The 14713-nt window shown below is 37.2% G+C and overlaps 1 protein-coding gene across 1 annotated transcript; it reads left to right on the plus strand.

Annotated features, from left to right (window-relative positions):
• Nucleotides 1-3697: 3697 nt before the first annotated feature.
• On the plus strand, nucleotides 3698-14699 carry LOC100387040 (olfactory receptor 11H6-like). The gene is made up of 2 exons (XM_002753607.6): nucleotides 3698-3853; nucleotides 13126-14699. Exons 1-2 carry the CDS (start codon nucleotides 3832-3834, stop codon nucleotides 14076-14078), a joined length of 975 nt encoding a protein of 324 aa, XP_002753653.3. The 5' UTR covers nucleotides 3698-3831; the 3' UTR covers nucleotides 14079-14699.
• The last annotated feature ends 14 nt before the right edge of the window (nucleotides 14700-14713 follow it).

A 14713-nucleotide genomic window follows, 5' to 3' on the forward strand; every position in this document is an offset into this window, starting at 1 on the left:
TTATCAGTGTGAGCATGGACTAATACAAGCATTATGTTAGCTACAGATTTTTGTAGATGTTCTTTATCAAGTTATAGAAGTTCCAGCCTATTCATAGTTTACTGAGAGTTTTATCATGAATGGGTGTTGGAGTTTTTCAAATGTCTATTCTGCATCTGCTGACATGATCATGTAATTTTTCCTTTGTAGCCTACTTATGTGGTAGATTGCATGAATTTGCATTTGTCACACTAGGTTTGCATACCTGAGATAAATCCCACTTGCTCATGGTGTATAATTCTTTATACATATTGTTGAATTTCATTTGCTAATTTTTTTACATCCATGTTCAGGAGAGATGTTTGCCTGAGTTTTCTTTTCTCATGATGTCTTCACCTGGTTTCAGTGTTAGGGTAATGCTTTTCCTATGAGTTAGATGTATTTCCTGTGCTTCTACTCTCTGAAAGAGAGTACAGAAAATTGGTATGAGCTCTCTCTTAAATTTTTGGTAGAAGTCACCAGTCAATCTATCTGGGCCCGGTGTTTTCTGCTTCACAAGGTTATCAATAATTCTGGCTCAATTTCTTTAATAGATATAGGCCAATTCAGACTGTCCATTTTTCCTTGTGTATGTTTTGACAGATGGCAAGACCTCATCTCTTAAAAAGAAAGGAGAAATACAAATGGCTAATAAATAAAAGAGATATATAATTGGGGACCAAAATATGTAACCTTAAAAATGAGATATAAATGTTTTTCTTCTATGAATATAAAGATAAATTTTTCAAACACTATAAGATGGCATTCTCATTAACATGTGTTTTAAGAATATAATTTGCAGCCTGGTACAGTGGCACATGCCTGTAATCCCAACATTTTGGGAGGCCGAGGCTGGCAGATCACCTGAGGTCAAGAGTTTGAGACCAGCCTGCCCAACATGGCAAAACCCCATCTCTATTTAAAAATACAAAAATTAGGTGTATCTGGTGGCATGCACCTGTAATTCCAGCTACACAGGGGGCTGAGGCAGGAGAATTGCTTGAACCCTGGGGCAGAGGTTGCAGTGAGCTAAGATTGTGCAACTGCACTCCAACCTGGGTGACAGAGCAAGACTCTCAAATACATATATATAATATATAAAATATATATATAGCTATATATCTATAGATAGATCTAGAGATATAGATATAGATATAGATATAGATATAGATATAGATATAGATTTTTTTTTTTTTTGGAAAAGAAATTTGTTAACTTGAGGCCAGGCATGGTAGCTCACTCCTGTAATCCCAGTACTTTGGGAGGCCAGGGTGGGTGGATCACCTGAGGTCAGGAGTTCAAGCCGTTTGGACAACATGGGGAATACTTAAAATACAAAAATTAGCCAAGTATGGTGGCTTGTGCTTGTAGTCCCAGCTGTTTGGGAGGCTGAGGCACAAGTATTGCTTGAACACAGGAGGTGGAGGAGCTTGCAGTGAGCCAAGATCACACCACTGTACTCCAGCCTGGGTCCATAGAGCGAGACACAGGAAAGAGGAAAGGGAGGAAGGGAGGGAGGGAGGGAGGAAATTAGCAATATGTATTGAGGACATTAAATTGTACAAACCTTTGAACTTAGTAATCTACTCGAGGGAAACATTCTAAAATTAATTAAACCCCAAAATTTGTGTTACATTAGTCTAAGATTAAAACTTTGAAAATAGCCTAAATACATGAGGGAAATGTTATAAAAGTAACATTCACCATTTTGCAGCTTAAAAAAATTTGGGTTTTGTTTTTGTTTTGTTTTGTTTGAGACAGAGTATGGCACTGCCTCCTGGGCTGGAGTGCAGTGGCACGATCTCAGCTCACTGTAACCTCTGCCTCCTGGGTTCAAGTGATTCTCGGGCCTCAGCCTCCTGAGTAGCTGGGATTACAAGTGCTCACCACCACACCCAAATTTTTTTTAATAGAGATGAGATTTCACCATGTTGGCCAGGCTGGTCTCTAACTCCTGACCTCCTGATTCACCCACCTCGGCCTCTCAAAGTGCTGGGACTACAGGTGTGAGCCATTGCACCTGGCCAAAATATTTGAGTTGTAATTACATGAAAAAAATGCTTATGTAAACAGGACACTAAAATATAAATGTTTTATGATTTTGTATATGTAAAGAAAAATGGTTAGGACAAAAAAATAAGAAATATGCCAAGATTTTACATTATGTTGCTTGGCAAAATTACTGGTAGTTTTTGTTTTACTTCACTTTTCTGAATCTTCTAAATGTTTACATATTTAAACATATGTTGTTTTGATAATCAGAATTTAAAAACCCAATTTTGAAAAACTGCAATAGTGGTACCTGGCAAGAATTAAATAAAATGACTTCCACATGAGAATTTGTCACAGTGCCTGGCATGAGATGAGTTATCAATAAGTATTGTTTTCTTTCACTGCCATGTCAAGATTCAGGGCAAATAGTTTAATATTTAAGAACTCTGGTTCTTTTCTCAGAAAGAATTGAACTCAGAGATCGAATCTTTCATTTATTTAGAGGTAAGACCTTGAGCGAATTATTTATCTAAGCTTCAATGATCTCACCTATAAAATAAATATTAATATCTAACTCATTGTATTATAATGGGAATTAGATTCGTTTATTCATAAAAGTTACTCATCTCAATGCCTGAAACATAACAAACCTCAATAAATATTAACTGATAATATTTGTATGGCAAAGTGAAAGGTCAACTACAGGTGTGGATAGACTTCTGGGTCCACGTAATGAATTCAAAAATGAGTCAGCAAAATAGATTTCCCTATAAACTGAGAAAGAGCCTCAGAATTACATGCCAAATGCGTAAAGTGTCATACAGAAAAACAGTATCAGATGTTTGAAATAAACTCATCAAAGGATGGGTCTTTGGAGTAATGTTCAACTAGCTGAAGAATCTCAGGAAAAAGATTCCCCTTTAGGGAAGCTGACTTCGGCATCACAATAGTTTCACCAGGGACAGGTGGAGAATCCCAGCTTTCATTCTTATTACTGCTGGGGGTACAAGGGGGTGGAGTGGGGAGGAAATTTTGTTTTCTCCACGTTTGATCTGAGCCAAAAGGCTGAGAAGGAATAAGTCATGTTTTCTCCAACTTAAAAAAAAAAAATCCCCAAATGCACTCAAAGTGTAAGCACAAGGGACAGAACTCTGAGCTCCAGGGGAAGTAAAGAGCAGGGGAAAAGGCTTATACACATTGTACCCCATTCCAAATCAGTGCCTGAATTCACTCCTTTAACAAAGGCAGATATTCATATTTCATGAATATGGACACAGAAAAATAAATGTTGACTATGGAAATGTAAGTTTAAGAAAGTACCTTTCTACCTTACCATTTCTAGCTTAAAAAAAATACACACATATTACTTTCAGATGGTGTCAACTAGAAAGGCAAACAAAAAAGTAAAAGATAATTATATTGCCTTCGTTAATCATTTCTACTATTGTCATGGCTTTTTATCTTTATTCAAAACCACAGCATTCTCCTTTAAATAAAATTTACTAAAGTAAAACCCAAAATGCAAAGTAATGCCATTTTTAAATTGTTTCTTTTAAGAAAAAAAAAAAACTAAGACTGAAAATATGACTTCTTCCAATGAGAGAAAAATAACAGTATAGGTCTTTCCAGAAGCTGACAGTTATTCGTTTTGTTTAAAACTTAATTTCTAATCCCTGCCTAGGTTTATGAAATGGTATCATTCATCTAAAAGCAAAATACAGCTTTCAGGATGCCCCACTGGGAATTTTCTCTCTCTTCAACCCTGGCTGACAAAGAGGCTGACTTCAATGGCTTTAAATCCAAGTAACAAATGAAGGAAAGATGACATCCAACAACCTACATGGTAAGTCAAATGGCATAAAGGGCACTTCCTAGCACCAGGAACATTCTAGAAATTGCAAAGGTCACAAAAACTGCCTAGGGAAGGTACCTTCAGAAGAGGGAGTACCTTCAAAAACAGTATTTTATAGTAATGGTTTTTCTCAGCTTAAAAAAGTAATATATGTGCTCATAGGAATTTTGTGAAACATAGACATGTACATGTAAAGAAGAAAATTACAGAACCTCTTATCTGACCTTGTAATATTTGCCCCTATTAATTTTAATTTTTATTTCTTTACAGGAATTTCTGTTCCTTTGTGTTATTTACTTTTTCTACAAAAATGCATATAAAGACTATATAAACTCACTAAGCAAAGAACTCTGTAAAGATTATATAAGAAATGATATAAACCAAGTTCCTCAGGAAATTTTTCTGCACTTCTATGATTAACTTTTTTATTGTTAATTTTTTCTACATCTCTAATTTTGTTTTTTTGTTTGTTTGTTTGTTTGTTTGTTTGTTTGTTTGTTTTTGAGACAGAGTTTCGCTCTTGTTACCCAGGCGGGAGTGCAATGGCACGATCTCGGTTCACCGCAACCTCCACCTCCTGGGTTCAGGCAATTCTCCTGCCTCAGCCTCCCGAGTAGCTGGGATTACAGGCACGCGCCACCATGCCCATCTAATTTTTTGTAACTTTAGTAGAGACGGGGTTTCACCATGTTGACCAGGATGGTCTCGATCTCTTAACCTCGTGATCCACCTGCCTCGGCCTCCCAAAGTGCTGGGATTACAGGCTTGAGCCACCGCGCCCGGCCCTACATCTCTAATTTTTATTTAATGGGTACAAATGTTTAAAAGCTCTGAGTATTTTGGCCGGGCATAGTGGCTCACGCCTGTAATCCCAGCACTTTGGGAGGCCGAGGGAGGCAAATCACAAGGTCAAGACATTGAGACCATCCTGGCCAACATGGTGAAACCCCGTCTCTTCTAAAAATACAAAAATTAGCTTGGTGTGGTGGCACATGCCTGTAATCCCAGCTACTCAGGAGGCTGAGCAGAACAATCACTTGAACCAGGGAGTTGGAGGTTGCAGTGAGCCAAGTATGCACTGCTACATACTTGCATACTTGCATCAAAAAAAAAAAAAACTCTGAGTATTTTTAAGTGTCCCACAAGAAAATTTTTTTACAAGTTTATATTCCCTCCAGCAGTTTTTCTGAGCATTGTTTTATTGCACCTCCACCAACACTGGTGTCACAATTATTCATTTTTGCTAATTTAAAAAGCAAAAGAGAAATTATGTCTCATATTTAAATTAACAGCCTTTATCTAGAAATGTGAAACTTATTGACTTATCTCTCACAATATACACTTTTTTAATGCTGCTTAATTTTATTGAAAAGAATAATATTTCCAATTTTAAAGGCATTTTAGCATGCAGATGAATAAATATATGTTCCAAAATATCTATTGCATTGAAAAGCACACAAAAATACAGTACTCAGCAAACTTTTGTTGAATTTTTCAAGTGGTTTAGGCCAGTAATCAGCTATAAAATAGAATAAAACTTAGAAGACAAGCCTGAAAAGATTGTATCTATCACATGTCTGTTCAATAAATGGTAACAAAGGGACATTTTACATAAAATGGACTAACATTCATGATGGAACAGTAGTAAAGTCAATTTAAAGCAATTTTACTGAAAATATTTTAATAAATATTGCTCTTTAATTATACAAGTGCTGAAATTATATAAGATGAGTAATATTAGCCGATTCTTAAATTATCCAATAGCAGAAATCTCAAGACATCATGTCATCTTAGAAGTAACCCTAAGGTGAAAAAAATTTGGATAGAGACAGAGATAGAAACAGGGACAGAGACAGAATGAATGGTGAAATACAGTGGTTATAAAGAAAGAATAGGTTTCTCTAAAAATTTTGATGATCTTGTCCCTGGACTAAGACCTAAACAAAAAGTCTTTCAAACTTCAGCTGATAGCATTGTGGTGAGAGGATCTTCCCGCTTGCAAGGTTTATGAGATGTACAAAGGTGAACAAAAAAGACTGGGGCATGTCCTATCCTCAGAAGAGAGAGGCACTGGACCCAACATAAGCTAGAATATGAACAGTTCCAAAGGATAATCTCCATACCAGAGAAAGAAGAACAAAACTGTAAAAGACAATTGCCATGAAAATCCAGCAAATCTCAATAGTTTTAATAGTGTAATTTCCCCCAAACATAGGCAAATTAAATCAAGGGGTGATTTACAGATGTGATTTCAAAACCATTATTGATTTTCTTAAAGAACCCTGGAGAATGGAAGAAAAATTTTTAAAACTGAAATTGAACAAAAGTTTTTTTAACACCATAAAGTACAAAAGTTGCTTGTAAAACTTTTTTTATAAACCATCTATATGATAATGTATGCCAGAACGTTTTCCAGAGATACAGTGTCATTTTCTTTTTTTTTTTTTTCTTACAGTCCAGAGGTCTGTTTTGTTTTAACACCTATTATGCCATAAATTCATAGGGAATAGTTCCAGCAGCTCAGGCTCCTTCCCACTGGTTCTCACACAGTGTGCTTCTCTGGGTGGAGCAGGGTGGTGCTTCACTTGAACCCAGGTATCTTTCTCTTTGGCTTCTTTCTTTTTCTGATCATTTTTACATTTCACGAAGCTATCTCAGTTCTTAGAGTGCTTAATGTACTCAATAAGCACACTAATTCTCTTGGCAAGAATCTTGCCCTTAATTTGTTGTTTATAACAATGCCAACAGCATGCTGGGTAACCCTTCCTTTGATGTCTACAATATCACCTTTCTTATAGATTTGCATACACGCGGCCAAAGGAACAACTCCATGTTTTCTAAAAGGCCTAGAGAATATATATCCGGTGGCTCCCCTCTTTCCCTTTGTGTTGGTCTTTTTGGCAAATTACTGGAAGATGGCAGTTCAGCCAAAAAGCTACAGTATCATTTTCAACACCTTTGTAGCATTTACCTATTTTTAGCTCAACTATCTATATACAATTGTTGCTAATAACAAATGTTAACCTGGAGCTGAAAAGGCATGTTTTTCATGTCCTATATATTTTAATCAGGCTTACATGAAACATACAAGAAATGTTTATCAAATTTATAGGCAATAAAAACAGAAAAGAAAGCTAATGCTTTGAAAGTGAATGCAAAGCCAAAAAGATCTTAATAGACTGCAACAGTTGGGGCAATTCGATCATTAACCTCCCTCACGTCAAAAACTCAACAACACGAGTATCAGATAGGGCCAATCTGATTTTTAATCAATCAATTTGTCTTGTGGGCAAACTCTAAGGTCTTTAGTAAAATGCAAAAGCTCAATAAAAGTCAAAAGCATAAAGTAACTGACCACAAAAACTGATGCTCACTTAGGTCTGCATGAGTTTCTAAAGCAAAAAAAGGCTATAGTACCTCTGTGCTCTGTGTCAATCACACAGTACAAGGGGTATTGTGTTCAGTTTTAGTAACATCACATTTTCAGAAAAACATGATCAAGCAAAGGAAGAGTACCAGGATGATGAGCATCTGGAAATTACACCATATTCAACTGAAGAAACCAAGAGTGCTTGGTCTAAATAGAAAAGATTCAAAGAGGACATGGGTACCCTCCTCCAATATTTTTAATGCTGCTGTATAGACTTATTCTGAGCACAATAAAGCAAAAAGAAAAAATCTTGCCCAGTACTGCCACTTACTGTGTGCATCTGGGTTGGTTACTCAGCCCTTCTGTGGCTCAATTATTACTTCCATAATTATTGGAAGAGTAAGAAGGACAATGCACGCTCAAAATCCTAACAGAGTATGTGCACAGGATGGGCATGTAATAAGTGTTAGTTTCCCCTTTCTGTGACAGAAGTGAAACTAAAACAATAAATCAAAATGGTAAAGTACCCAGGGATATAAGAGAGAACAAGAAAGTTTATTGCAACTTCTAAAACTGAAAGTTGCTCTGAAACAAATGCCCTACCTTCCTTTCTAATGACCTCTTTGTCCTTGTTTATTTCAGCAGAAGCTAGATAATCAACTAGCAAGAAGGTAAAAGAGAGGAACTCTTAGATCTGGTGTAGGTGAGGCTGGAGTACCCTTAAAGTCTCTTCCAGCTCCAAGATTCAGTGAGTTCAGATAAAGGAGAAAATAAAATCTTTAATTCCCATTCTAATCCATGATTTATCTGAGGCCAATGAATGTGAGCAATACATTATTTCAAAAAATAGAAGGACAAACTTGACTGTATTTCCTCCAGAACACAGGAGAAAATGGGTTAACAAGGCACAATGTTCTATTCCCTTAAGTGGGTCCCTAGGACATAACGCATTGAATCAGCTGTTCCTCATGATTCAACTGAGGAACAACTCAGTTGAATTTTTGTTCATCACAAAATTCTACTTGAGTAGAAAACAGGGGCTCAAGGAGGCAGTGGGAAAAAGGGGGATAATGTGTCTAATTGGTGAAAACATTAGAAATAATAAAAGTAATGATAAATTAAGGACCCCAACAAAGAGAAAAACTACTAAGACCTTGGGTGTTACTTTTATGCAGGAGTTTATTGGATTTTTTTCTAAAGAACTGATGTGGTTAAGAAAGGGTGGACAGAGCATTTGAGCTCTAGACTTCCAGATTGGAAAGCACGTAGAAGGAAAAAGACTGGTGAACCAGAGATGAGAGGTCCGTCTTCCGAACTTTTAGGCTAAACTTTGGCCTAAGCCAAAGCCTAAAATTTGAATAGATTTCTATTTCCTCATATTCAAAAAAACTTAGCCACGTTTTTCCAGGGATTAATAAACCACTAAATCAAGAAATACCAGAGAGTAAAGCGGTTGCATGCAAACCGGACTTCCAAAATGATACCTGTTTTGAAATGATGCTTTTTACTGCTGCGTTATTGTGGTTACGAGTGCAGTCTGATCTTCACTTCCACAGGAGTCCCACAGGGAACACGGTGAGGAGGGGGCAGTGCGGGAAGAGATCAACTAAGAAGTTTTCCAGATTGAAACCTAGGTGGCTTTAATACAAACCACATTGTAGCCATCAAGAAATGATCCTGTCATTTAAAGCTATAATGATATCCCTGCCAGGGAAGATAGCCTATCAGAAAGAAAATGAGAATTCAGGTGTGTCTGGTCAACAACAACCACAAAATGTTTATTAAAATATAAAATGCATTATGTATATTTAAGATGTACAACATGATGTTACAAGATACATATATAAAGCAAAGTGATTACTATAGTGGAACAAATTAATATATCCATTATCTCACAAAGTTACAAAGTTGTCTTATAATAACAAAGTCCAAAATCCATTCCCCCACCCCTGTGGCAAGTGTAGCTAAAATCTACTCATTTAGCAAAATCCTGAATACAATACACTAATATGAACAATTGTCTTCATGTTGTACATTAGATCTTATGACTTGTTCAACCTACATATTTGCTATTTTGTATTTTTTGACCTAAATCTTTCCATTTCCTAAAAAAATAGTCTTAAAAGGAAGCTTATCTTGAGGGAGTTACATCTTTGGTGTCCAAAGGGCCTGGAAAGCACACAAACACATTTACACACACACACGTAGACACACATGCGCACACACATGTACACACACGCACGTACACACTTGTACTTAACCTGTCACAAGGCTAAAATTTCACAGGTAAAAAACATTCTTTTGCATTTTGAAACCACTTTAATTTTTAGGATTAACAATGGAGTGCAACATCCAGCATAATACCTGAACAGTTTATAATAGTTCATATTTCTGTACCATTTTATAATCTGTAAACTACTTTTTTCTTCCTTATTTTATTTATTTATTTTCCTTATTTTATTTAGTTTTTTTTTTAATTGTACTTTAGGTTATGGGGTACCTGTGCAGATCATGTAGGATCGTTGCACATGAATGGCAATGTGGTTTGTTTCCTCCCTCCCCCCGTCACCTATATCTGGCATTTCACCCCGTCTTATCCCTCCCCAACCTCCCCATCCACCTGCTGTGCGTCCCCTGGCCCCCACAACAGACCCCAGTGTGTGCTGCTCCCCTCTGTGTCCATGTGTTTTTATTGTTAAACATCCACCTATAAATGAGAACATGCAGTGTTTGATTTTCTGTTCTTGTGTCAGTTTGCTGAGAATGAGGGTTTCCAGGTTCATTCATGTGCATACAAAGGACACAAACTCATCATTTTTTATGCCTGCATAGTATTCCATGGGGCATATGTGCCACATTTTCCTTGTCCAGTCTATCATCAATGGGCATTTGGGTTGGTTCCAGGTCTTTTCTATTGTAAGCCGTGCTGCAATGAACATTCGTGTGCATGTGTCTTTATAACAGAACCATTTACAATCCTTTGGATATATACCCCGTGATGGGATTGCTGGGTCAAATGGAATTTCTATTTCTAGGTCCTTGAGGAATCGCCACACTGTCTTCCACAGTGGGTGAACTAATTTACACTCCCACCAGCAGTGTAAAAGTGTTCCTATTTCTTCACATCCTCTCCAGCATCTGTTGATTCCAGATTTTTTAATGATCACCATTCTAACTGGCATGAGATGGTATCTCAATGTAGTTTTGATTTGCATTTCTCTAATAACCAGTGATAGCATTATTTCATATGATTGTTGGCCTCATATATGTCTTCCTTTGAAAAGTGTCTGTTCATATCCTTTGCCCACTTTTGGATGGGTTGTTTGTTTTTTTCTTGTAAATCTGTTTTAGTTCATTGTAGATTCTAGATATTAGCCCTTTGTCAGATGGGTAGATTGCAAAAAATTTTTCCCATTCTGTTGGCTGCCAGTTCACTCTAATGATTGTTTCTTTTGCTGTAGAGAAACTCTGGAGTTTAATTAGGTCCCATTTGTCTATTTTGGCTTTTATTTACCAATGCTTTTGGTGTTTTAGTCATGAAGTCCTTGCCTATGCCTATGTCCTGAATGGTTTTGCCTAGGTTTTCTTCTAGGGTTTTTATGGTGTTAGGTCTTATGTTTAAGTCTTTAATCCATCTGGAGTTAATTTTGGTGTAAGGTGTCAGGAAGGGGTTTAGTTTCTGCTTTCTGCTCATGGCTAGCCAGTTTTCCCAACACCATTTATTAAATATGGAATCTTTTCCCCGTTGCTTGTTTTTGTCAGGTTTGTCAAAGATCAAATGGTTGTAGATGTGTGGTGTTACCTCCAAGGCCTCTGTTCTTTTCCATTGGTCTATATCTCTGTTTTGGTACCAATACCATTCTGTTTTGATTACTGTAGCCTTGTAGTATAGTTTGAAGTCAGGTAGCATAATGCCTCCAACTTTGTTCTTTTTGCTTAGGATTGTCTTGGCTTTGTGGGCTCTTTTTTGGTTCCACATGAAGTTTAAGGTGGTTTTTTTCCAGTTCTGTGAAGAAGGCCATTGGTGGCTTGATGGGGATAGTGTTGAATCTATAAATTACTTTGGGCAGTATGGCCATTTTCATGCTATTGAGTCTTCCTAACCATGAGTATGTAATGTTTCTCCATCTGTTTGTGTCTTCTCTTATTTCCTTGAGCAGTGGTTTGTAGTTCTCCTTGAAGAGGTCCTTTAGATCCTTTGTTAGTTGTATTCCTAGGTATTTTGTTCTCTTTGTAGCAATTGTGAATGGGAGTTGCTCATGATTTGGCTCTCTGTTAGTCTGTTATTGGTGTATAGAAATGCTTGTGATTTCTGCACATTGATTTTGTAGCCTGAGACTTTGCTGAAGTTGCTTATCAGTTTCAGGAGATTTGGGGCTGAAATGATAGGGTCTTCTAAATACACAATCATGTCATCTGCAAATAGAGACAATTTGACTTCCTCCTTTCCTAATTGAATACCTTTTTTTTTTCTTGCCTGATTGCTCTGGCTAGAACTTCCAATACTATATTGAATAGGAGTGGTGAGAGAGGGCATCCTTGCCTAGTGCCAGATTTCAAAGGGAATGCTTCCAGTTTTTGCCCGTTCAATATGATATTGGCTGTAGATTTGTCATAAATATCTTTATTTTGAGATATGCTCCTTCGATATCTAGTTTATTGAGAGTTTTTAGCATAAAGGGCTGTTGAATTTTGTCAAAGACCTCTCTTCATCTATTGAGATAATCATGTGGTTTTTGTCTTTTGTTCTGTTTATGTGGTGGATTACATTTATAGACTTGCATATGTTGAACCAGCCTAGGATCCCTGGGATGAAGCCTACTTGATCATGATGGATAAGCTTCTTGATGTGCTGTTGTAATCAGTTTGCCAGTATTTTATTGAAGATTTTCGCGTCTATATTCATCATGGATATTGGCTTGAAGTTTTCCTTTTTTTGTTGAGACTCTGCCGGGTACCACTTTATAATCTGTAAATTACTTTTGCATGTACATATTGTTTCATCCAATTCTCATGTTGGCTTTGCTATGTATGTATTATTACTCACATTTCACAGAGAAAGTAATGTAGACTCAGAGGTTAAGTCCTTTACTGAAGAATGCTGCTTACTAAGTGATAGAGCAAGGATTTAAGCCCAGGTCTGTTATGTCTCCAAAGCCCATCCTCAGCCACACTGGTGGATTACAAACCCAATCTGGATCCCAGAAATGTATACATTCCAAAGCCTTCTTCATATTCTTATAACAAAGTCCAGAGCCCATGACTATATCATCCTACAGACAGGGAGTAAATACTGATAATGGCCTAAAAATGATCACTTAATGTAGCTGAGTTGTTGCTTAAAATCACTTTGTCACTATGTGGTTATTTTCATATCTGGCTTCTTAAGTCTCATTTTCTGTCCTATATTTTGCTTGAGTAATATTACTGTTCTGTTCAGTAAATCTGTTAATTTTAATTTTTTATAAGTGAATTACCCATACCAACACTGACATCTCAGTTTAGCTTTATCCAGCCACCTATCCATATTATCTATCATGTTCTCCAAAGCTGACTGCACCAGGCAACCCAATGAGAATGCAGAAAAGAAATTTTGAATTTATATTTTTATTTTAATTACAAGACAACTTTTTCAAAACTTCATCAACTTTTACGATGTTGATGGATGGTAGTTTACACACAGTTTATAAGTGAATATGAGTAAAAAAGTCACATATAGAAGAGGATACTCAATAACTATATTGTTTGGGTGTCTGATCAAAAAAGAAGTAGAAATCACTGTTCTAGTCTATACCCCCTTCCCTATAACCAGGAATTTGTGCCTGCTCTCCTGGGGAGGGATTGGGAGGAATAATTCCTTTTGAATACGTAATTTGTGCTCTAATCCTCACAGGATGGCAGAAAATGACCTCAGAAGCCAGAAATATCTCCCACACCATGAGTGACTTCATCCTCTTGGGCTTCTCTTACCCCTGGGAAATACAGATTTTCCTCTTTTTCACATTCTTTGTGACTTACATCCTTACTCTCCTTGGAAACCTGGCCATCATGTGTGCAGTGTGCTGGGACCATCGGCTCCACACCCCCATGTACATTCTGCTGGCCAACTTCTCCTTCCTGGAGATATGCTATGTCAACTCTGATGTGCCCAACATGCTGGCTAACTTGCTCTCCAAAAACAAAACCATTTCGTTTGCTCGATGCCTCCTCCAGTTGTACTTCTTCTTCTCCCTGGGCACAACTGAATGCCTATTTCTCTCCATCATGGCCTATGACCGGTTCCTGGCAATCTGCCGCCCCCTACACTATCCTACTGTCATGACTACTAAGTTTTGTAGCAGCCTGATCATCTTTTGCTGGGTGTATGGTTTTATCTGGTTTCTGATCCCAGTTATATGCATCACCCAGCTGCCATTTTGTGGCCCAAATGTGATTGATGACTTTCTATGTGACCTCAGTCCCCTTCTGGCCCTGGCATCAGCCTGTGTCCCAATCCCAGGGACTGTTCTTGTATGTGGCACCATGAGTTCCCTCCTCATCTTTGCAACCTTTTTCTACATTATTGGCTCCTATACCCTGGTGCTGAGGGCTGTGATGCAGGTACCCTCTGTTGCTGGCCAGAAGAAGGCCCTCTCCACCTGCTCCTCACACCTGACTGTCGTGTTTTTATTTTATGGCTCAATCATGATGACATATGTGAGCCCAGGGTCAGGACAAGCAGAAAGCATGCAGAAGTTCACAACTCTATTCTACTCAGTTTTGACCCCTTTGTTCAACCCCATGATCTACGGCCTCCGAAATAAAGAAATGAAGGATGCCTTGAAGAAAGTTCTAGGAGGCTCCTAAAACTGGTCTGTGATGTTATCAGTGAAGCCTTTCCCCTGGCAAAATTAATTGCCTCTTCCATAGCACATTACTTGCATCTATTTAATATGTATTTTATTCTTTCTTGTAATATACTTAGCTATTTACAAATGTGTCTTCACATATCTCCCATCCTTATTAGATTTTAAGTTCATTGAGAGTAGGAACTAGGCTTTATTAATTTCTGTAATCCCAGAACCCAACACAGTACCTAGCATATATGTTGATAATATCAATTTAAATAAAACAAATATATTTCTTCATATTTCCTCATTAGTTTCTGTCATTTTTCATGGTCAGGACAATATCTAAAGAAGCCATACAAACTCTGTAACAATCTATATTTTATATGTCTTATACATGAAATGAAAAGAACTTTCATATAAGAAAGTGAGGTCAACCTTGACTGGTAGGATGAGCCATTAACTGATAATCAAATCAATGGAAAAATTTAACCAGATGAAAGTGAATGTCCAAGAAATCATCTCCCTCCTTCTCTTCATCAATCCCTTTGTCTGATGTAAATTGTATAATTTTATCTTCTTCTTACTAACCATGCTTCCACTCCTGTATATTTTTAAATATATCCCACAATCCTTGCTACTGAAAGTGTGGTC

Source organism: Callithrix jacchus, chromosome 8 (assembly GCF_049354715.1).
Source record: "Callithrix jacchus isolate 240 chromosome 8, calJac240_pri, whole genome shotgun sequence".
Lineage (NCBI taxonomy): Eukaryota > Metazoa > Chordata > Mammalia > Primates > Cebidae > Callithrix > Callithrix jacchus.

What these genes read in the sequence shown, in the direction of transcription:
- LOC100387040 (XM_002753607.6), top strand. Translation starts at nt 3,832, where the DNA reads ATGACATCCAACAACCTACATG. An exon ending in GACATCCAACAACCTACATG is followed by an intron (nt 3,854 to 13,125) that starts GTAAGTCAAATG and finishes TAATCCTCACAG; the next exon opens with GATGGCAGAAAATGACCTCA.